This window comes from Cucumis melo, chromosome 2, assembly GCF_025177605.1.
Source record: "Cucumis melo cultivar AY chromosome 2, USDA_Cmelo_AY_1.0, whole genome shotgun sequence".
In the NCBI taxonomy this organism is placed as follows: Eukaryota; Viridiplantae; Streptophyta; class Magnoliopsida; order Cucurbitales; family Cucurbitaceae; genus Cucumis; species Cucumis melo.
Window position 1 is genome coordinate 24,398,901 of NC_066858.1, and position 23,485 is coordinate 24,422,385.

At 34.0% G+C, this 23,485-nt stretch overlaps 4 protein-coding genes and 1 long non-coding RNA gene across 11 annotated transcripts; 2 read left to right on the plus strand and 3 right to left on the minus strand.

Moving 5' to 3' along the window:
• The first annotated feature begins 2,702 nt into the window (after positions 1-2,702).
• Positions 2,703-5,537, plus strand: LOC103494016 (transcription factor UNE10). 2 transcript variants are annotated; one of them, XM_008455010.3, is made up of 6 exons: positions 2,708-2,949; positions 3,525-3,828; positions 3,934-4,026; positions 4,148-4,213; positions 4,591-4,926; positions 5,239-5,537. In XM_008455010.3, exons 1-6 carry the CDS (start codon positions 2,798-2,800, stop codon positions 5,371-5,373), a joined length of 1,086 nt encoding a protein of 361 aa, XP_008453232.1. In that variant the 5' UTR covers positions 2,708-2,797; the 3' UTR covers positions 5,374-5,537. The 2 variants fall into 2 exon arrangements, with proteins under 2 accessions (XP_050937038.1, XP_008453232.1); XM_051081081.1 differs by lacking the exon at positions 4,148-4,213 and having other exon boundaries at positions 2,703-2,949.
• LOC103494017 (pentatricopeptide repeat-containing protein At4g21065-like) lies at positions 4,328-8,331 on the minus strand. 5 transcript variants are annotated; one of them, XR_007818837.1, is made up of 3 exons: positions 5,843-8,331; positions 4,991-5,069; positions 4,328-4,907 (listed from the first exon to the last, which is right to left on the minus strand). XR_007818837.1 is itself a non-coding variant. In XM_017045889.2 (2 exons), exon 2 carries the CDS (start codon positions 7,990-7,992, stop codon positions 6,379-6,381), a length of 1,614 nt encoding a protein of 537 aa, XP_016901378.2. In that variant the 5' UTR covers positions 7,993-8,049; positions 8,130-8,330; the 3' UTR covers positions 5,754-6,378. The 5 variants fall into 5 exon arrangements, 1 of the variants encoding a protein (XP_016901378.2); XR_007818839.1 differs by having other exon boundaries at positions 4,991-5,087; XR_007818840.1 differs by having other exon boundaries at positions 5,793-8,331.
• Positions 8,332-10,471: 2,140 nt separating this feature from the next.
• On the minus strand, positions 10,472-11,251 carry LOC103494015 (uncharacterized). Its single transcript, XM_008455009.3, has 2 exons — positions 11,098-11,251; positions 10,472-10,920 (listed from the first exon to the last, which is right to left on the minus strand). Exons 1-2 carry the CDS (start codon positions 11,233-11,235, stop codon positions 10,681-10,683), a joined length of 378 nt encoding a protein of 125 aa, XP_008453231.1. The 5' UTR covers positions 11,236-11,251; the 3' UTR covers positions 10,472-10,680.
• Positions 10,824-14,947, plus strand: LOC107991237 (uncharacterized). 2 transcript variants are annotated; one of them, XR_007818841.1, is made up of 3 exons: positions 10,824-10,972; positions 11,101-11,213; positions 14,698-14,947. It is a non-coding gene; the product is annotated as an uncharacterized LOC107991237 (long non-coding RNA). The 2 variants fall into 2 exon arrangements; XR_001763213.2 differs by lacking the exon at positions 14,698-14,947 and having other exon boundaries at positions 11,101-11,907.
• A 4,427-nt stretch (positions 14,948-19,374) lies between these two features.
• Positions 19,375-23,439, minus strand: LOC103494014 (probable LRR receptor-like serine/threonine-protein kinase At1g74360). Its single transcript, XM_008455008.3, has 2 exons — positions 22,956-23,439; positions 19,375-22,763 (listed from the first exon to the last, which is right to left on the minus strand). The coding sequence occupies exons 1-2, from the start codon at positions 23,023-23,025 to the stop codon at positions 19,540-19,542; spliced, it is 3,294 nt and encodes a 1,097-aa protein (XP_008453230.1). The 5' UTR covers positions 23,026-23,439; the 3' UTR covers positions 19,375-19,539.
• Positions 23,440-23,485: the final 46 nt, after the last annotated feature.

Consider the following 23,485-nt stretch of genomic DNA (forward strand, 5'->3'; position numbering starts at 1 on the left):
ACTTTTCTTGCAAAAATTTGTATTACGTCTCATCAATTTGGTTCCTAAACTTTCAAAATTATATATCTAACAACTTTATGAAACTTTTGTTTCCAATACAAGTTATAGAACTTTATAAATATATGTATATATATTGTTATTTGTCGCGACAAATTTGGGATGGAAGTGTTGTATTATGGACAATACTACTACCTTGAAAGCAATTCTGGCACGACTGTGGTGCGGCTCGTTGTTATGATCCAATGTTAACACAACATCCTCTCTTTAGACGTGCAGTTGCAAAACATAAGCTGGAAGAAGAAACCAATAGAAATAAAATGACAAATATGGAAGAATAACCCTATCAAAAAGTAATAAAACTATTTCTTTTTTTTTTGCACGGTTACCCAAACCCATCCATTCAACGAACGACAATAGTGACAAGATTATATTATCACCATCGGCATACTTTAATAAGTTCCTAAGAGTGGTTATCTCTCTCTATATATATATCATCTACTACTACCTACTCTTAAATATTTCTCTCCAATGTGGATAAAGAATAGTTGTTTTCTTCTATCCACGTGTCTTAGTGGACCTTGAGCCTAGGGTGCATGTGGGTCGTCGTCGTCGTCATTCTCAACATATGTCAAAATTACAACTATATCATCAAAAGATATAGTATGTATCGATATAATTTGATAAGATTAAAAGTTGAGATAAAAGTTGAAATTTTGCGATAAGTTAATTAAGGAATCCTATGAACCATTTCAATTGGTAAGGTGAGGACTAGGGTTGTGTGCTTGTTGGGCTACAAGTAGTGAACATGGACTTGTGGCCTCAAAAGTGTGTGTTCCCATGAATGTTTATCTTTGTCGGCAGAGAAGAAAATAGATATCGAAGAGCCCAACATTATTATTCTGTTCCCAACCAACTTGCATTTCTCATTGTCTTCTTCATTTTCCATATTCTCATATCAACCGAACATTTATTACATGCACGAACGTGCTAACTCTTGATGATGGTGGCACCATATGGGTTAGTTTCTAACCACGAGTCATTTGAAAACGACGACCTAAAATAATATTGGATAGCTCGTTATTCCACACATTAAAGATGTTAGAAAATACGACCAAAGTCTTACATGAGTTAAATATGAGTGGATGATCGTGAATAAGTAGTACTGTGGACAACTATATCTCTAAAATGACGGCTTGGTTTTTAGTGAAAAAAAAAACTCACGAGAGTTTATAATGATAAGTGAATAATATCATTCCATTTTTGGAAATTATATGTGGGTAAGTTGATCCTGATAATTTTAAGATTTATTTATGTCGCTATCATTAGATAATCATATATTATGAACATTTCTAATTTATGTGTCTCTAATCGAGCTTCATTTAGTCAACCAAATAATGCGGACGACGTGGACAAAAAATCATGACATAACACATCTTTGGATCTAGTAAATTAGAAAAAATTGTAACATTTATTTGGTGACAATAATTAAAATGGTCCTTTGGGGGGTTGAGATTAGAAATAATATTGGTCTTGTTTATTTATTTTATGTGTGTCTCGTTGTACAATTTGTAGACATGAAAACACAAGCAAGTTAACATCGTTTAGCTCTACCGACCTAATTAAGTATAACTCTTTGTTGTTCATATTAGAGGTTCTAGCGAGTATTTAGATTTGGTAAGTTGGAGAATTACTAGGGATCATAGTAGTGTTGAAAAACGTGAGTAATCGAAGGGAACAAAAAATATAATTAAATCGTGAAGCATGAATACAGTAAGAAAGAGGGTTGGATTTAAAATATTGTTGGAATTAATGGAAATGAGTTTTGTATTATCGGGTTCAAAACGTTCAATCCAAACATTTGTTTTGGATCATATTACATTACAAACTCATTTCATCATGGTCTATATCAACTTGTTAGCTTGTATAGAACTTTAGGAAACCTTTTAAGATCAAACATTGTACATATAATTAGTCTCACTCTAACTTTCAACATATAGTTTGGTGTATAATCTCTCTTATTTTTCTTCAAACGACCATTCAATTTTTTCTAGAACGACTTAGCATAACAATGGTATGCTATACAAATTTTTATAGCTTCTCTTATATATAGACATAAAGATTTGAAGAGAAAATAAAAAGAAAATCTTGTAATTTTGTTTATTGAAAGTAAGAAAACAAGTTACGTTATATATTTTTAGGGTTTGTTTGCAAGTTCAAGAGAACATGTGCCATGAAAATTTCAGATCAACATTACCGGATTTAGCATAACGTAGGTATATATAAAATATATGTTAGTTATATTTCTAATTTGAAGATCGGTTTTAAACGAGGTTATCTCAACCGACCTATAAAACGTGTTAATTATTATTGTATATGTTTAGGAGTGATTTTAAAAGCCATTTTAAAATAACACAATCCTAACCGTTCAAAATTAATTTAATATTAAATTTTAAGATTAAAATTAGTTTTGAAAACAAAGCATTTGAAAATTGCTGTCATTAATTATGATATAGTAAGCAGCCAATTGGAAAAGTTTGTTTTTTTAATTCCAAAAGTACCCCTTTGTGGGAAAGAGAAAGAGTTGAGGAGTTGAGAGTGGTCCATTGGATTTAAATTCTACTTTATAAATATTCTTTTTGCTATCTTGGTTTCAAATTGGGACATCTCTATCACCCAAAATCTCACATTATAAAACACACACACACACACACACACACACATATATATATATTCTCCTTACAGCACAGAGAACAGAAGAGATCAGAAAACAAAAAAAAAAAGCCTCAAATTATTTAGCATGAGCCAGTGGATTGTCCCAAACTTGAATCATCATCATCATCATCAAACTCATCAATCACAACAGCAAGAAGATGCTAACAAATCATCTTCCCATGTTCATAATTTTTCCCACAAAAACTCCACATTGTTCAGCCATAATCTTATCCCCACGTAAGCATATACTGGTTTAATTTACCATCCTTTTTTTTAGAGAACACAAAACCTATCAGTTCTTGGGTTGGTGTTTGGTTTTAAGGGTATATGTTTTGAAGTGATTATAGTTATGTGTAATGATTATGGAAGTAATTTCACGAGTGTTTTACAAGAAAACATAGTAGTTTTGACCATTAATTTGATGTCTATACTAGAAAGCACTTTGAAGTACATGTAATGCCATAAAAAAGTGTTTGTATAGTCAAATTACTTCTTTCTGTTTTTAGTTCTTTTCTTTGTTTTTGAGAATTATGCTTATAAGCCCTTTTTTTCTTATGATCTTCATGCTTAAATACCAAAATAGTTATTAAAATTTGATTGTGTTTTTGGAATTGAGATGTGTTTTTGAAGATAGTGAGAAGCCGACTATCCAATAATTGGTATAGAAATAAAGAACGAATGTAATTTTCAAAAAACAGAAAAAAAATATTATCCAATGGGTTAGAGAATCGAATTACTGACTTCGAAATCGATATAGAACATGGACTGTGTCCAATTTAAAATCCACCATTAATGCAAAAATTTAATTTCAGGCCAAAGTATGAAGGTATGGAGAGGACATGGGAGAGTGGAGATCAGCAAGAAGCAGCAATGGAGGGCCATGGACATTGCCATGGGGAAGTGCTTCCTCAAATGCCTTCAACGAAGCACTCATGGAGCGAATCCGAAGACACCCTCGAGTCGATAGTTCATAGTTCGCTGTCCAGGAAACGGACTCGATCCAACCCGGAATATTGGAAAGATGAAACTTTGATGACTGAGGCTTCTTTAGAATCCCATAGGACCTTCAAGTCCAAAAATTCCATTCAAGATTTAGCTGTAGAACATGATGGCTCGGTGATGTTCATATAAAAACTTGTTTGTGTTGTGCCATTTTGTTTATTTTTAGTGCACAATATACTGACAGTTTAATTTGCTGTTTTGTGGCCTTGAATAAATCAGGAGGAAGAATATAACATGAAGGGAAAAATGGGTGGAAGCTGCTCGAATAGACAAACTCGAACAGCTGCTATTAATCATAATCAGTATGAGAGAGTAAGTTACTGTTTGGAACGACATTTTGAATATAAACTAAAAGACTGTTTTTGCATTTAAAGAACATTTGCTTTGAACACGAATGGTACTTGAGAGTTGAGATATTTGTTCCTTTATATAGAGACGAAGAGATCGAATCAACCAGAAAATGAAAGATTTGCAAAAATTGGTGCCAAATGGGAGCAAGGTAAGAACATGTTTAAGAGTAATTCTAAAATAATTAAAATCCTTTGATTCAAAACAAATTTGTATGATATGAAAAATTTGAGTGATTAAATGATTTCAAACCCAACAAAAAAAATGGACACTAGGAAAGTTCTTGTACTCATTAAATCGTATAGAAGTTGGAGGTAAATACAATTCTTCTGGTCTTGAAGAACTCCAACAAAAGTAGCTTAATTCAAACTCCTAGGATTTAATAAATTAAACCTAAGTTTATAAAGCTTGAGATAAAAAATTTTCTACATTTATATTAGACTTGGATTCGAGTTTCTTGTGATCATTTAAATCTATATTACATTTATAAACGTTGAGTTAACTTGTTTTCTTTTTTTCATTCTACAGACTGATAGAGCTTCACTTTTGGACGACACAATTCAATATTTGAAGCAACTTCAAGCACAAGTTCAGTTCATGGGCAGCATTAGATCAGCTTCACAGATGGTCATGCCTCTAGGAATACAGCAGCAGCAGCAGCAGCTTCAAATGTCGTTGCTTGCAGCTCGTACGGGACTGCTCGACGCTGCTTCAGTGGCATCCAGCTCCAGTTCCTTTCCTTGGGCTGCTACATTTCCTCAAATTCTACTGCCTTCCATCGTCTCAACAACAAAGCCAAAATCTAAATTTTCCACCGGCGCTTTCGTCCCTCCAACTGATCCTTTCTGCACTTTTCTTGCACAAGTAAGTCCAACACAAACTATATCGATTTAGTTGGTTTCAGTAACACAATGATCAGAATTCAGACCGTTTTAGTCAGGTGGGATTTCAGTTTTCCAAATTGAGTCAAGGGGTCGGACTAGGCTAAAAACGGACGTTGGGCCATCCTACATACACATACATTCCTGACATGAATGAAATGAAAATATATAAAGAGATATTATTCATTGAAGATCAGATTCAAAATGCAAAAGCATTCACAGTTTTCTTCTTCTTGTATTTAAGTGCTGACTTTCTTTCTTTTATTTTTTCCTTTTTTTTTTTTTCTGCATGCAGTCGATGGATATGGATTTCTACAGTAAGATGGTGACACTATATTGCCAAGAAGTGAACAGAACACCTCAGCAGACAAACAAATTGATGCAATCACAAAGAATAGGAGGGGACAAGGAAGATATGCATCATAGCTAGCCTAAAGAAGCTACAGGATTTGGTTGAATCCAACAAAAACTAGTTTTAGTTGAATAGTTAGATATGCCTCATTTCAACCAAAAGTTCAAGGCTTTCTCTAGTAATTTTGGTGGATGGAAATGACATAATCTAATGATAATTTCCTTTTGGTTTTCCCTTTAGAATTCCAAGAATCGCATGCCTAAAAATAAGTAAAAGCATGATGGAAGAAGCTAAAATCAAATGATTGGCATCTTCTCTCTTATTCTTGACGGACTCCTGAAAAGAGTGACATGCAAAGACTCATATAGAGGAATTTATTGCATTTTTAAAAGACGCAACTTTCCTTTATCAAAGAAGATTCAGAAAGGAATTTGAGCTCCTTAAACTAACTTTTAGCCTTTTTGATGCGAATGTCCACATTTCCCAAAATGACGTACATTTTTTGTTCTTGGTTACAAGGGAAATTAGAGATGAGTTTGAATTCAACCTCTGCTGTGAAAACATACTATACATAGAAACAAGAAACACCATCAATCAAAACTGCTTTTCTTGACACTTCCCAAAAACCCCCCTTAGCTTCTTATTCTTTTTCTCTCCCAAAAATATGGCATGGGTTTATTGATAGAATTGACCAGAGGCTATGCTTTTCTTGACAGCTTCATTAAATTACTTCAAATGGATCTCCCCAAATCTTCAGAATCCTACAGCTTATTGTTGGCATGCAGAGGAAAAGGAACTGAATGCCCGATATTTCCTTCAGCTTATTCCCTTTGGCTTTCAAACATTGACGGGAACCTCTCCTATTCTCCAACATTTATTAGAACTTCAGAAATGAGTGTAGTTGTTTCTTATACACGCCAACTTAAATAAGGAGGCAAAACCATGGCTGAACAGTTTGGCCGTTCAGTTTCAAAGTTCTTCATTTTTCACCGGAATTCAATGATATCATGTTGATCCAGTTGCGTGATTTCCACAAAGAAATGCAAGTATTGCCAGAGACATAGTTCTATCACATTTAATTTTTCACCAATAGTCTCGGCACGAACAGAAACCTTCAAAGAAATGGTGGAAACGGTTTCTGTCTCTCACAACAATATATCTTTTATAGACAAGTGATACAACCTTGAAAAACTCGTGGCAGTCCAAGCAAATTCTTAGATTTTTCACTATCCTTAGGGTGCAATCTAAAGGAGAGTTTAAGAGACCAAATGCTAAAGCAAGTTTCTCACTATGGTACATCAGAGAATGCTCTTTCTCTTCTTTCTCAACATCATATAAAGCCATGTCCGTGCCTGTAACATAACCATTTTCTTTCAATTTCTTAATCAAATTATCCAACTGCTTGTATATTGCCTCATATTCTGGTTTTCTGTCATTTGATGCAACAAACTCATAAACTACATTGTTTATTTCAATTGAACTGCAACCAGGGACTTTTCTGATCCCTCTTAGATTCATCATTCCCCTCAACTTCCCTACTTCAGCCCACCGTCGTTCCCTTGCATATATATTTGACAGCAAGACATAATTTTCCCCATTGTTTGGTTCTAGTTCTACAAGTCGTTTCATAATATATTCACCCAATTTCGTATTCCCATGGACTCTGCAAGCACAAAGCAAAGCCCTCCAAATGATAGGGTCTGGCTCCATGCTCATGGATTGGATCAACTCTAGAGCTTCCTCCAACAATCCCGCTCGACCAAGTAGGTCAACCATACATCCATAATGCTCTATCCTTGGTTGCAGTCCAAACTGCTGTTTCATGCTCATGAATTGCCTGCGCCCTTCCGTTACCAGACCTTGGTGACAGCATGCACACAAAACACCTAGAAAGGTAACTTCATCTGGCTTGAAATTTTCCATCAACATCCTAGAAAAAGCCTGTAAAGCTGCATCGCCTTGCCCATTCATGGCATATCCAGAAATCAAGACATTCCATGTATACACATTCTTCTCTCTAATTTCTTCGAAGACCTTCTCGACCTCATCAACAGCCCCACATTTAGCATACATATCAATAAGAGCTGTGCCCACAAACACGTTCAGTCTCAACCTATTATGATAAATAAAATCATGGATCCACTTTCCCTGATTCAAAGCTCCCAAATGAGAACAAGCCGATAGAACTAGAACCACGGTTCTCTCACTCGGTTGAGCCCCAGCTGCCAACATTCCTCGGAAAGCATCGATAGCTTCCATAAACTTTCTATTATGAGTATAACCAGTAATCAAAGCATTCCAAGTAACTGCATTTCTCTCGGCCATTTCGTCGAACACCTGAGAAGCATCAGATATAGACAAACAAGTAGAATACATATGAACTAAAGCGGTACTGGTGTAGACATCGCAAATAAAACCCATCTGAATAACAATACCATGTATCATTTTTCCAACTTCAGTATCACATAGCTGCGCAGTTGCTTTAAGAACAGCAGGAAAAGTAGATAAATCGGGCAGAATACTAAATTTATGCATTTGGGCAAAAATGTACAGTGAATTTAAATGCTTATTCAAATCCAAATAACGCCTGATCATCGAGTTACACTGCTGAGAATTGATAGAACCACGATACTTAGAGAAAATACGAGCAATAGATTCGAACCCATTATGCGAAACAGAGTCGTCTATGAGTTTCATGACGAAATGCCCTCTTCGCACATCATTGTAATCAGGAGTTTTTCTATCGTTAGTTTCCTGAAACGGAAGATCCATTGCTTGGGTATGTACAAATTTCAACATTTCTGATTCTAAAAAAACCAAGTTCGAGATTGTACAGATTTCTTGTTGGATCCGAGACCTTCGAATAATTCTACACGAGAAAGGCAGATGCCGGTAATACATTTTCATCGACAGTCTTGGATTAAACTCTGCAGTTAGCAGTTCACAAGTCCTTATACATCAAAAGCCAGCGCGCCGGCGACGGCGTTGAGTTGTTGAAAAATACAAAGATTGAGATTTTTTTTCCTTCCATATGTAATATATATTTCTTAGATTGAAAACTACTTCAAATGATAGAATTTAAGAAAATATATTTATAAATATAGTAAAATACTACGATTAATATATATATCTTTGAGTTTTTTTAAGTAAAATAAATTAAAATATTTATAACCTATAATAAAATTTTGGATTCTATGCATGTACGAATAAATAAATTTTTATCACTGTTTATCAATGTCATAAAAACATATCGGTGTCTATCAGTATCTACTATTGATAGAATATAAAATTTTGCTATATGTTAGTAAATATTTCGTCAAATTTGTTATTTTTGACAATTTTTCTTATCATCTATGTCTTTATGATATCGACAGTTGTAGGTAGTTTATCGTAGTCAATTATATATATATACTAATATTTTATTGATCCTACATATTTTGATTTGTTTTGTTATATTTAAAAATAACGCTTCATTTATTAATTATGATTATGAAAAAATTTATATTTTCATCTTTAACTAAAAATAATAATAAATTGTATAAACATATAATTAAGCTTTTTTTTTATACTCTTGATAAAATATAGTGTACAAAAATGCATATTATGATGTTAATGAACATAAATCAAATGACGTATATATATGCCTCTATCAAAATATCTGGAATTCACAACTTATAGTTGTGCTAAAAAAATGCATTTTATAAATCATACAGTGTTGAAAAAACGCGTGGAAATGTTGTGGATTCTATTTGTAAACATACATTTCCCCTAAATTCTATCACCATATAAATCTCATTTTACAATGCTGTAATCTACGTATACGACTATCTTCTGTTTTTTACAACACAAGAAAAGAATTTTATTTATTGCCATTACAAGATGAAGTCACCTCATTATTATCATCTATAGATTACAATATATAGTATTTTCCCACTGGTCGAGCCATGAAATTTCTAGCTTACATATCTTTACAAGATTGCTCCATGACAAATGATGGCAAAAATGATAACTTAGGAGAATATAGAAAAATGATGTATATTAATAAGTTGCAAAGCTTATTACAAATTGACAAGTAGCTATCATATCAAACAAAGTAGCATAAGTGCTCAAGTAAATCCACAAACTCCAATATCAATTTGAAATTTTGTTTTGCAATTGGGGGTTGGGGGCCTATGATTAAGATTGCATATCAAAGGAATTGGGTAAGTCCAAGATTTTGATAGCAAGTAATGAGTTCAACTTCATTGTTGGTGTCTTTTCTTCAACTTTTTCCTCAAATCTCAACCATTAGGATAAAAATAACGTAATTTGTCAATTAAGGGTGCGTTTGGATTGACTTTTTAAATGTTTATAGACAGCACTTGTAAACATATTTTTGAATACTTAAAAGGTCAATTCAAACACGCACTTAATTATGTTTGTATTGGCTTGTACGTTTATACAACTTTTTATTAACGATTTTTGTGGATTAAGGGATGTCGAACTATACAAACAACAACAGTGTTAAAATGTAGTTTATACTTCGAGAATTATATTTTTGTTTTAGACTTTGAAAAACTATAAGTATTGCTATTGGTTTTTTCAGTACAATAGAGAATAAGATAATTCAAACCACAAACATCCTAGCCGCTAACATATTTGCATATTAATTGAACCGAAGATATATTTCAATCGTTAAACTAAAGTAATCGACAATCCCGATCTCTCATTTTATTATTCTACCATAGCCCACAAACCTATGATCGTCATCCTATATGGCAGATGTTCATTTGATAAAACTTAAAAATATGTCTATATTGATAAGTTTATTCTAAACGCATTTGAATTATAAAATTTAAAATATTTTCATTATGTTTTCAAGGAGCGTAAAATAGTTTCAAAGAAGTAACTACTGAAAAATGGTTTTATCTTTGTTTGGTGCTATCGAACTCTCAAATATTTAATCTTAAACTTGATTTTATAATAAACTTTAAATTTAGTTACCTAAAATTATTTTTTCTTTTATCAAAATTGATTAAACATTATAAATATAACCATTAAATTCAAAATAATTAAGTATATAGCAACATATAGTAAAATTTATTCGATAGACTATTCTATATTTATAATTTTTTAAAAATATTGTTATATACTTTACTATTTATTTCTAAAATTACTCTTAGTTATAATTATTCAATAAAATATAACATATAATTATTTTCTTAAAAACTCAAGGTAAAAACGAGAACATTACAAAGTCCTTATGAGTATATAAGTAAACCAGAGAACAAAATTTCTAAAAAGGAAAAAAGCTTTGGGTGGTTGATTGGGTGCACTCGATGGTTGCGTTGTCCTAACAAAACATAAAAAACTAGAGAAAAAAAGGAGAAGAGAATGGCGCGAAGTTCATGGCAGAGCGCGAGTGAGAGCTGCGACAGGGTACTTGTTGGCATTTTTGACGAGCTTCGAGACAGCGGCATGGCCGAGATCAAGGCCACACACATCGGCGAGACGCACCAGATAGAGCAACACATCCGATACTTCTTCTTCCAAATGCTCTCTCTCTGCCGCGCTCCAGTTCGGTAGCCCTCTCTCTACTTCTCCTTTCCACTGGAATATCTCCGATAGCTCTCCCACTTCACCGACCTGAAAGCATTAATTGAAATTCCATCGTCATCGTCAACAACAACAACAACATGTAAGATGGATTGTTCTTATGATCGTTTACTGATTCTTGTTTTTGTTGTTAGGAAGAAATTGGTGATTGAGTAGTTAATTTCAATGTGTGTGTGATCTCTTTTTTTTTTTTTTTTGATTGATTACCAGTGCTAGGAGCAGGTTTCTAGGGCTGTGGTACTGCTCCCATCCTCGAACTCGAGCGAACTCTGCGAGTCTGTCTCTGAGTTCTTGCAGTGAGACGTCTTTGGCGGTTTTTTCAGGTTCGTAAGAACGATTCTCCATATCTCTCTCTGTGATCTGTTTTTATCTGCTTGTGGTTGTGATCTCTGCGTTCAGTTGGGGTGTTAATTTATAGAAGTTAAGTTTAGGGAGAGAGAGGATGAGATAGAGACAGAGGGAATTTGATGATGATAGTGGGATGTGCACTTGAGGTGTTTGATAAAAAGATAAAATAGTAATTAAGGCATGTGAAGTGTGGGAAAGCCTGTCTCCATCTTTCCATTCATCACTTCAAAGTTCAAATCACCTCTTTGCTGCTGCACACCTCATGCCATGCCATGTCTCTCACCACTTCTCTACACCACAGAATTACATCCCATCTTTTTTCAATCTCTTGAACTTGAAGTTTGTGTGACTTTTGGATCTTCGATCCCAGTTCGATTATGTGTATGTCCTGTATTAGTCGAGTTAACTTTAAGCTATACGTATGTAATGTAACAATGTAGGATGAGAGAATCGAACCTCAAACCTTGGGGTCGGTTGTACAGATGGTTAGTTGAATTATGATCATTTTCGCAAGGTTAGAGGATATATATAGGATTACTTTTAGTGGGCTAAATATGCCTTTTTGTAGTAGTACTCTTTACTCAAAATTAACCTACTCCGGAAAGGAAAAAACCCAACTAGATATGTAATTTCTTCTGTTGTTATGCAACGACTCACATGATTATCCAACCCACGTGGTTATCCAACCACAATTTGTTATGTGTCAAACTTCTCGCCCTCTAATATTTTTTGGTTGTCTCATTATAGTGTTAAGAATGAATACAGTTCAAGATGCACTCAAATATCACAATTTTAAAAGAGAGTAACACTTGTTACTTGAGTTAGAGTTCCAACCATAGTAAGAAACTGAGAAGAAGAAAAATGTTTGTTCACATGACATTAGCAGTCAATTACGATTTGTTTAAGATTCAAGATAACTGAAGTGATTGGTATAAAAACACTTGGAGAATCGTACTCAGCCAAGTGTTTGATTCCTAATATTTTAATTTTGTAGTACATTTAAACTCTAGGGGCATTTAGACCCCAACTTGCTTTTGGTGGGGTGGACTATTATAATCCATCCAATGTTTGGATCTCTAATTATAATAGTTGAAGTTTTCAATTATTATAACCTCCCTTTAATTGTAATAAAACTATTTGAAAGTTCCGATTGTCTACCGTGCTTCCTATCTTGTTACCATCATCTCTCCTACACTAAAATATTGTGCACCTCAAACACAAACAATTATAATACACAAACTGTAATAACCACTAACTAAAATAATCAACTCAATGCTCCAAAATGCCCTTAAATATTCATTTAGAAAATGTTTTTTTTCCTTATTTATCGTTAGGTTTCCTAAGGAGTGAGAAATGAGATGCATAATGATTTATGCATTTTGTGAACTACACTGCTTGTTTGCCTAAGAATCATGGGTCCTACGACTTACAACTGCACACATTGTCTCCAAATGCCCTCTAAAAGTTGTATAAGAATGTACCCTCAAAGTTTTTTAATCTTAGGGAGATGAATGAAAATATTTAATTTCAACAATACCCTTATAGTTAAATTAATATCATTATAGCTGAATTGAACCCATTTTTATCAACTTCACTGAATAATGGAAAAAGAGCAAATAATTGACGTGGAAGTGGAGATTGGAGAGAGAGAAACTGGAGGTGGAGGCACGTTGTACAAATCCTGGAAATTGCGATGGAAGTCTATGGAAATTTTACGTCAAATCTCGCAAGTTTGTAAGGGAAATTAGGAATTCCATAGTTAAACAATTCTCCAGATTTATCAACTTCTTAGTGCTACAAACATTCCCTCATAGTTTCAAAAAGTTAGATTACTTCATGAAGTAATATTAACTATTGGACATCTAAATATAAGTTAACTTTTGGTGGAGTTGAGTTAGTGATATCTTTAAAAAAGTCAATTGGTCTTTGACCTTCGAAAGTTTATATTATCCATGCTATGAGCTTTTATGTCTCTAATATGTTTTTGACTTATAAGATATTTTCTTAATCGAATAAATAAAACGAGGTTTCTAACATTTTTTATTAGTCTATTCTCATGAGCTTATGGATGTGTTTATCTAAATAAACATCATAGCATAGCTATGTGGTTGGTAGTCCCATAAGCCATAATGATAATTCACCCAACAACAACAACAAAAAAAAAAGGTCATAATGATGATTCTATCAAAGAGATTAGTAAGTTATTGAAAAGGAGAAGATGGTGGAGAGCTTTCTGCTCACCTCATGAAGTGGAGACAAACCTGCCACTAGCTGAGGGCTGCCCCTAGGCCAGGAAAGTTATTCAAATAAGTTGGTTTATAATATTGTTGAAAAAATAAATGTCAATTATTGTTGTATCGGTAGAACTATTGCTTTGAAAGAAAAATTCGACACGACTTTGGTGTTAAATCGCATATAGCACTTCTTCAAAGTTAACACAATTTCTCAACTCATGCGTACACGAAGAAATCAAAGTTTTGAAAAAGAAGAACCACTTCAACACTAAAATCTTTTAGTCAAATACATAAAAAGAATAATGGTTTCAAATCTAAATTTAATGATCTATAATGGTTAGTGTATTGAAATATACCATTATAACCACAAAATAGTTGATTTGTGGTTATAATGATATTTGAAATTTAAACGTTGATTTCTACCACGATTACATTTGGAGAATCATTGTTTGATATTCAAATATGATCAAATCATCAAGATATCATCACTTCTAAAAAAAACTATTGTATTTGATAATCAACAATCACAAAACCCATCACACATGCACATTTAACAAAGTATAAAATCTCAAATCAAAGTTCTAACTCAATATGTTGTGTTATCTCTTGTCAAGTCATGACAACACGTGATTTTGAAAATAAGTACATAATTATTTCTAGATTTATAATACCCAAATTTTTTCTTTTCATCAAGAAATTATTCATTATCATCAATAACACAAACCAACAATCCAATTAAAATCATCAACAAATAAATGATTGCTTATAAGTTAGTCATCTTCATTCGAAGTGACAAAAGATGAAAATTTAACATGCTCAATTATTGTTTTTCCAAAATTCTCAAATCATCCTCTCAATTGGATGATTTAGTCGACGAATCACATTGACAATTTAATTTCTTTAAATCCCGTAATTTTAGATAAACTCGTAACAATCTAAAATATAGAGAATATAATTAAAATATAATCAATATTAATTAACAATCTTCACAATACATATGATACTTGACGAAGACAAAGGTACCCAAGAAGTTACCAAATTCTCTCATTTTTTTCCCAATTCAAGATGATTGATGGGTGGTGTTTATATTACCTCTACATATTCCAGAGCAATGAGATAAGGAGAATAAGGTCATAGTCTTTTTCACCAACTTTCTGTAAGCCCAATTGAATCCATTTTCGCCACCACCTAAGTTGCTTAATTATTCTCAATTCCTTGTGGACAGTGACGCGATGGCCGTGGCGACGGCGACGGCGACACTGGTACGACAGATGCCAACCAATTGATAAGGCCGCTTCTTCATGAGAGAGATAGAGACTGAGATCACTTCCTTAGGTTTGAATTTGATTGACATTTAGTAGACATTAAAAAATTTGTTTTTAAATAGTTGGAAAAACAAATGTCAATCATTGTTGTGTCTTGTCGAACCACTATCTTGAAAGCAAAATTCAATGCAATATTGGTGTTAAATCGAATATGTTGGTTGTTCCTTAAGATTAACACAACCTCCCAACTCATGTATACACTCGTAGGAGTAAGGAATGGAATCAAAGAAAATATTACTCCCGGAAGAAATCAAAATTTTGGAAAAGAAGAGAACCACTCCAACACCAAAATCTTTTCTTCAAATATATAAAAAGATCAATAGTTTAAATCTATAAGGGTTAGTGTATTAAAATATATCATTGTAACCATAAAACAGTTACTATATTGTAACCATAAAAAATAATAGTAATAATTATTATTATCATCATATTACCAATTGAAACATTAATTATATAAATAATATAATGATAGTCATTCCCAACAAATATCTGATTTGGACTTCCCTTACAAAAGTTAGCTTTCAAACAAAATTTAGGACGATTTGTAAAGATTGAACCCTTTCGGCTTATGATAATTATAGAAATTGACCTACAAATGATAAAATTGAAACATCAAATTTATATAAATACTACATGTAAAAGTGTAAGTTGAAAGGAACGATTGCAACTACCACTATACTTAGGTTGGTTTTTGCATTTTAACAGTAATTGACATGCATTTAGTAAGTTTTACAATGCTCTGAAAGAAAACAGTTGCCAAAAGTCTAGAGAACATATTTAAAAGTTGATGATTGCCAATGCAGAAAAGGAAAGTTGGGGGGAAAATGGTACAAATAATGTATATGAAAATGGGCAACCAATTATTGCTTCTAGGTGCTGTGGGGTTCTTTCTTTTGATTGAAAATTAGTTGCACCAAACACATGTATTCATGGTCTTTTTCCATTAATCACTCCTTAGTCTCTTCTTTTCCTAATTTCCCTCCCACTTGTCTCTCTCTAGCTCCTTTTCTCTTTAGCTTAGACTATATCCATATAAGGAAAGAGCAAGTAGTGTTCATAAAAGCTTTGTTTTTTGCCATGAACATCTTTTCTCTCCTTCTACTCCTTTATTCTTCTTTCTTCTGATTTAGCATAGATGAAATTGAAGATTTAAACTACAAACTTTTTAGTTTTTAGTACATACAGATGTCAGTTGAGTTTAGTTCTATTCAACCTCTTGCCTAAGAAAATAAAAGAAAATATCAAATGATATCAATAAATAAGATAAATACTTTTAATTAATTTACTTCTGTCTCTCCCTTTTTTTTTTCAATGTTTTACTTTACTTTTATTACAACACAACTTTTTTTAATTCAAATAACCGAAAACATGTTTGAAATTTATGTTTGGTTAAGTTATAAACTTTTAAGTTTGTATTTAAAATTGTTTTGAACTTTAGGAGTGTATAATACCTTTTACTTTTGTGTCTAATACAAGCTTGAGAGTTTAGAAACTAATAGTGTATGGAAACTTAACTTTAGATGTTAAACTTATAATTTAACGATGAATAGGTCGTATGTCTTCTTCTTTTAGGTAAACTATTTTATTAGGGTTTAGGAAAAAAGAAAATTGTTTTTGTTGCAGTATGCCCTTCCATAATCAGTAATCCCTTTTTATCTTTTGGTTTTCTTAATCAATTTTTAAGCAATTCCATTTCTTTTTCCAACTTTATTTTATATATATATGTGTGTGTTCCTTTTCTTTTTAGTCACATCTCAATCATATTAGATAATTTTCATTTTTTCTGTTAAGACATTTAATAACAAATAAAATAGAATAGAATAGATTTTTTGTCGGAATAATTGATCTACGAAAAAAATGTTATTTCGCATAAATTAAAATCCTTTTTTTCACACTTAATATTGATATTTTTTGGTAACAATATGATCAAACTAAAAGATTATGTCTAAGAGAGGTCTTAATACTTATATTACGAAGGTGGACAATCTCTAGTCAGTTAGACTCTAATCGTGATGTCCGTAGCACATCGATGAAGTAAGTACATGCCATCTAATTTTTCATCGATAGCCATTGCTTTGAGAACCTCAATCGATCTCATAGCATATCTACGGATGACCTTGAAACCAACAATTTAATTTGAACACGAGCCAAATAATAATCTCAAAGCAACCAAAAGTGTTAAGCTTCTAAACATTATTCCTCTAAGAAGGAACCCAACCAAGAGTATCATGTCGATCGTTGTGTCAAAGGTTAAGTAAGCCTCAACAATTGCCTTCCCTCCAGACTTCTTGCTAGCAAACTCCTCCTCAAGAAAGGTGCTTTTCAATCGAAGCATGTACTTATGGTGTAGAATTTCTTTAGTAATTTCTAGCCTTCTAAATCTGCCATGCAATAATCACGATTTTGGTCAAGATCCTGAGGAGAACTCCTCTCAATGAGCCAGAACCAATCATTCGAATTGCTCTATTGCATCATGTCGTCACTAACGATATTCACAATAGAATCAAGAAAGCAAGGTCAAAGGTCTTTTGTTACCTAACATTTCCATAAAATATGGAACAATAATCTCTCAATATTCGACCTGCACAAAATATATCGGTGGTCATATTGAACACCTTCCTTGGGTAGGCTAGACTTAGAGTGGATGAGATAATAGACAGTTTTTCAGCAACAAAATTTAACCTTTTGAGGGACTTTGGCCTTTCAAAAAGGTTTCTGCAGTTGTTTAGTGAAGTTTCCATTGGCAGAGCAGACATCGTGTAAACTAGCTAGTTCCAAGCCTAAATAGCAAGTACTTTTAGTCGAGAAAACTCATTTTTATCCAAATTTAAAATAATCTCATAGTCGTCCTACTTTCTATGAACAACAGAAAAGTAAGTGACGAAGGTATTGATATTCTTCACTACAAATATTTAAGTTGGCAAGAACTGCTACAAATTTTTGATACTCTAAAATGGGTTAAATGATGAAGGTATTGGAGTCATATATATATCCCCTAGCTAAGAATTTTTAGGGTTTAAATGTATTATTATTTTTGTAGTTTTGAGGTTGTTGATTAATTTAGTCCTTTAGAAATTTTCAAAATGATTCTATGGTGAATTGATTCCTGTCATTTTATTTGATTACGTGACAAATAAACTTTAAAATTAAAGTAAAAAGATGTAGTGATTTACATAATTATCAAGAAAATTTCTTCTCCCATTATTCCTTCCTTTTATGACTACACCTTTGTGTCTATCACTGCAACTTGCAGTTGGACTCAAAGGTTCAAACGCAATGGGCTAAGAGAAGCAATGATCTGAGAAGAAGAAGATTGTTTAAAATATATTTTCAATAATTATATTTTTATTTAAAGACTAGTTAAATTACTATTTTGGCTTTAATCTTTAGACATTTAATTTTTTAAGTTTATTTGTCACACAATCAAGGGAGACAATATGTCAGAAATCCACTCACTTGATAATAATTTAGTCACCATTTTCATATTTTTTTTTTTATTTGTTTTCTTGAGCTTTAAATTTTGTATCATTTTTTTTTTTCCTTTTTGAATTTTAACTAAAAGTTTTAAAGAAGAAACCAACTGAAGAAATGGCATTTAATTATATAATTTTGTGGACTATTGTGAGTGATAAACGTGGAAGCTACTCAACTTGGGTCCACAAAATGAAGCATTACAATTATAGGGAAATGGCGTTCGATTCTTTGGCAAATCAAGAATTGACACCAGATCTATTAAAGATTTGTGTATTTTTCTATCCAATAACCTCAGTCCACTATGGATCTCTCCTAAATTAGGGATTGTTTGGTTCATTGATTAAAGTTAATATGTATGAAATTAATATGTTCAAGTTGGTAAGTTTGTGGATGTTATTTGACAAATCTAAAAGGTAGGGATAGAGTCGAAGATGAAGAAATGGGACGTTTGGGTACTTGTTTTCAACTCAATTCAAGATTTTTATTTCTTTCACAGTATTTTAAATATCCAACCTCAGCTAATCCTAAGACTGTAGTGGCTTCAACAATCCAACTAAGTGGAGTGGAAACTCAAAAAAAAAAAAATAATAATAATAATAAGTAGAAATGTTTTAACGTGTAACATATATGTTAGATTAGCAGTTTCTTTTTTTTTTTAATGGTTGAAAATATGGAGATTTGAAGCTTCACTGGATGATACTCACTTTGACACTAGTGAGGAAGAAATTTGGAGCTTTGGGTTTTTGGTGTGTTCTCTTCACATTTCCAAAGGGATTTGATTTTTGATGGGTCTTTACTTGGTTTTGAAAGCCCACTAGCAAGTAATCAAGCTCGGAAGTTGGAACAATTGAATCCCCAATTGAGTTCAATCAACAAAAGCAGAAAATGAGCCCATTTTCAGCCATCTTTTTCCCAACTTTATCTGTTGCTGATTTGTTCAAATGACAGTTTCATCTACTAATTTATTGTGAAAGACAGACTCTATTGAGAAACAGACATTTTCGTTCTTGATGTAGTAAAGGCATTTTATTGAATCAACTAGAGCCATATGCAACTCATCTTAGTGGAGATGAACTCGTTATTCTAGTAAGAAAGTCAAAAAATAAAACACAAAGGATTTTTTTTTTTTTCAAACATTTTGTGAATGATGAATGTTTTTGTTTACAAGATGAATGGTAATAAATGGAACTGTGTAGGTATAAGTATCTTATGTCTATGAAACTATCTAACAACCTAATTTATGCACATTTCTTCAATCAAAATCTTGATCACAAGGATGGAGGGGAGAAGATGTGTTTGAATTCATCCCCCCCTCTTAAGCCTATGATGTTGATCAACATAGCTAGAACTTCCTTCATATTCGGTCTTGCCGATGGTGCTTCGTTTGTGCACCTTACCCCAATCTTGAGCAGCTCGCACATCTCGTCGGCCCCCTCGACAAGGCCTGACCCCAAAACTGCAACCGGTATTACTGCTCTACTCAACCCATGTCTTCCATTTCCCATCACCCTTTTAGCCCATTCAACTAGACACTCTTCCCCTCCGTCAAGTGCTCGTCTCGCTGTAGCAAGTTCCATGGCTAAAATTCCAAAACTATACACATCGCCCTTTGTTGTAGCTTTCCATGTTTGTCCATATTCGGGTGCTACATAACCAATAGTTCCAGCCACCATGGTACTCACATGGCTGTCTCCTACATCCATAATTCTAGCCAAGCCGAAGTCTGTCACCCGTCCTCGTCCGTCTTTGTCGAGCAAAACATTACTGGCCTTAACATCACGATGCACAACTGAGGGGAAACACTCATGGTGCAGAAAGACCAATGCTCGCGCCACATCGATTGCAAGATCAATGCGTCGTCGCCAGTTTAGTCTGAGTCTGTCTAGAATAAGATCGTCCAAGCTCCCTCCTTCCATGTATTCATAGACCAAAATCTTCTCCGATCCATCAAGACACCATCCGTAAAGTTGAACAAGGTTTGGGTGCGGCCAGTTGAAGCCATTGCCAGTAAGAATTTGCATTTCAGCTTGGAACTCTCTTTCACCTTCAACTCCTTCTCTTTGAAGCTTCTTCACTGCCACTTGCCTTCCATCAGGTAGCATTCCTCTGTAAACTGTTCCATATCCTCCTTTACCAATCACCCTATCCTCTGAAAAGTTTCCAGTGGCTTTTAGAATATCAGCATGTGTAAAAACCGTCTTGTCGAGACGAATGACCGTAACCGTATTCGAAAACCATGGGGATGAGCCTTGAGAACTTGAACCAAAGTCTTTTATATACTTTATATCTTCCAAGAGAAATCCTCGTGATTCATCTGAGCTTCTCACCATTAAGAAAACTATAAGAGAAAATGTACCAAATACCAAAAAAGCAAGGATCAATGATAAAGAAGCCAACATTCCAACTAGCCTTGAATTCCTTTTCGATGATCCTGCCGTTCTTGGGTTGCCTGGTGACTTAGGTGGGGTTGTGTTGAAGAAAGAAGGAAGGCGCAAAAGAGGATTGCCGAGATACGAGTCCTTGTCGAACGTTGAGAATTGCCCACTTGGAATTACTTCCCCAGTTATGAGAGGATTGTATGAGATGTTGAACTTGTTAAGCTCATTCAAGTTGACAAAACTTCCAGGGAACATGCCAGAGAAATTGTTGTATGATAAATCAAGATTCTGTAAGCACTTGAGGTCTCCAATCTCCGTCGGGATCTCGCCTGAAAAATTGTTGTCCGATACGTTTAGAACAACCAATGGCAGATTTCCCAACTGTGGAGGGAGTTTCCCACTGAAATTGTTGAAACTCAAATGCAACATACTGAAGTTTTTCATTCTTCCAATCTCATTTGGTATCTCACCACTGAACTGATTCCCAGTCAGTTGAACATAGCCAGAGATCTGCAATGTCCTTATTTTGCTGCAAAATGGGAAAAGGCCATACCCTTTCAACAATCTATCCCAAATGCTTCTACAACTCTTCCTTGTAAGGATTGTGTAGACAAAGCTGAAAGGAGGGTAGTCTACTGGAATCCATCTCTTCATTGCCAAGCATTCCCCTGATCCAGCAATAAACTTTTCAGTTTGTCGGTTCATTTCGAATGTCGCCGTGGCATTTTTTCCAATGTTCGCTAGCTCAGACGGGATGCGCCCATGTAGCTTATTGTTGGCAAGGTTCAACCACAACAAGCTAGAACAATTGCCTAGCTCCCTGGGAATTTCACCTGTCAAAGAGTTGTTTGCCAGCATTAGCCACAAGAGTGAAGTCAAGTTCCCAAAGCTTCTTGGGATTGACCCATTTAAGCTGTTGAATGAAAGGTCAAGAGCTTGAAGATTCTTCAAGTTCCCATATTCTGATGGAATGTTTCCATTGAACTGATTATATGCAAGAATCAAGAACTCCAAGCTCTTCATTTCAGAGATTTCCACAGGCAATGGACCTGAAAAGTTGTTGAAACTCAAATCCAAACGAGCAACTCTTGGCAACTTAAGAATCCCAGAAGAATGAATCCCTCCAGTGTAAAAATTCCCATGAAGAACAAGAAATCTCACCTGTGTAAACCTTCCGAAAATCTCTTGAATGTCCCCTCCGAAATTGTTCTTGCTCAAATCAAGAAACACCAAATTGCTCAAATTCAAAAGGGATTCTGGAATTTCCCGAGAAAATTTGTTCTTTCCTAGATACAAATTCTGCAAACCCGAAATTCTTCCTATTTCCGCCGGAATCTTCCCGGAAAATTGGTTCCCCCACAGATTCAAAGAAGATAAATTCCCACAATTGGAAACCTCCGCCGGAGCTCCTCCGAAAAGCGCATTCTCTGACAAGTCCAAAACCTCCAAATTACAAACCCCTGTAAACATCGCCGGCGAAACTTCGCCGGAAAGTTTATTCTCCGACGCCGAAAAAAACCGAGTCCTCGCCAACCCACCCCACAATCCTCCACTGAATTCGTTGGAGCTTAAATCCACGTGTTGCAAATTCCGGCACTCATCAAAACAGTCATCCGTCCGACCAGTGAGATTATTACCAGAAACATTAAAGAACATCAAATTTCGGCAAATGCCTGGAAAATTCAACCTTATTTCTCCCCAAATTCGGTTGACCGACAAATCCAGAGTCTCGATATTGACCAAACCCGACAAATTCAACTTGTCGTCGATGATGTTGTGTGACAAATTCAGTTTCCGTAGATTTCTGCAGTTGTTCAAGTCGCCGGGAATTCCGCCGGAGAGAGTGTTTCTAGAGAGGTCAAGGTCCGTCAACTCCGACAAAGCAGAGAAATTATGAAAAATTTTGCCGGAAATATCTTCGTTTGAAAGGTCAATTCCGATGACTTGGGATTTGTTCTGATTACAGGATATTCCAGACCAAGAACAAGGTGAACTCTCCAAATTCCAAAACGAATATTTCCCTCGTTTAATGGGATTGTGTTCTTCTAAAAATGATTTCAACTGTAACAAAACTTCTCTATCTCTCAACAATTCTTGTCCCTCAACAATTCTACCTGAAAAAAACAAATAAACATGATTGAATCTGACCAGACCCACCTCGGAAAAAACGCAATTATTATTATATACAGCAACAAAAAACAAAATCTCAATAAAAAAAAAAAAATCAATACTTGTTTAAATTTTTAGATACCCAGTTCAGAAAACTCAAAAGGGGTGATGGAAAAACGGATTTCGTGGTGAGTTACCTGTGATTAAGATGAAGAAAATGAGAATTGGAAGATGCCATGATTGATTATCAGTGTCTTTCTCCTTCATACTATAATGAAATTTTCTTCCTCTAGAAAAAAAAAAGAGTTGGAAAAAATTTTCAGATCGAAGCCATGAAAACAGAACAGAAGAAGAGTGATTAAGAAGAAGGAGGAAATTTTTCTTTAGGGTCAAAAATGAAGAAATGGAAAGAAAAGTTTTGAATGGTGGAACGTAAATGAATTGGCTTTGAAACACAACAAGCAGTACAGCCTATAGAAGACCAAAGAAAAGTTTGAAAAAGAAGATAGGAAAAAAATTGGCTATGAAAAATTAAAAAAAAAAAAAAATTGAAGAATAAAAAACAAAATTTGTAGAAAAATCTTAAGTTTAAATTATTTTTTTTAAAAAAAACAAACAAAAAAAGAGAGAAGAAAATGGAAGAAGTTTGGTTAGTTTAATGTTTTTTGATGGTTGTTGTTGGTGGGAAAGTGAGGTGAGGGTCACAGGCAGGGGACGGTAGGAAGCC

What these genes read in the sequence shown, in the direction of transcription:
- LOC103494016 (XM_008455010.3), top strand. Translation starts at nt 2,798, where the DNA reads ATGAGCCAGTGGATTGTCCCAAACTTGAATCATCATCATCATCATCAA. An exon ending in ATCATAATCAGTATGAGAGA is followed by an intron (nt 4,027 to 4,147) that starts GTAAGTTACTGT and finishes TCCTTTATATAG; the next exon opens with AGACGAAGAGATCGAATCAA. An exon ending in TGGTGCCAAATGGGAGCAAG is followed by an intron (nt 4,214 to 4,590) that starts GTAAGAACATGT and finishes TTCATTCTACAG; the next exon opens with ACTGATAGAGCTTCACTTTT.
- LOC103494017 (XM_017045889.2), bottom strand. Translation starts at nt 7,992, where the DNA reads ATGAAACTCATAGACGACTCTGTTTCGCATAATGGGTTCGAATCTATT.
- LOC103494015 (XM_008455009.3), bottom strand. Translation starts at nt 11,235, where the DNA reads ATGGAGAATCGTTCTTACGAACCTGAAAAAACCGCCAAAGACGTCTCA. An exon ending in GAAACCTGCTCCTAGCACTG is followed by an intron (nt 10,921 to 11,097) that starts GTAATCAATCAA and finishes TAATGCTTTCAG; the next exon opens with GTCGGTGAAGTGGGAGAGCT.
- LOC103494014 (XM_008455008.3), bottom strand. Translation starts at nt 23,025, where the DNA reads ATGAAGGAGAAAGACACTGATAATCAATCATGGCATCTTCCAATTCTC. An exon ending in TTTCTTCATCTTAATCACAG is followed by an intron (nt 22,764 to 22,955) that starts GTAACTCACCAC and finishes TGTTTTTTTCAG; the next exon opens with GTAGAATTGTTGAGGGACAA.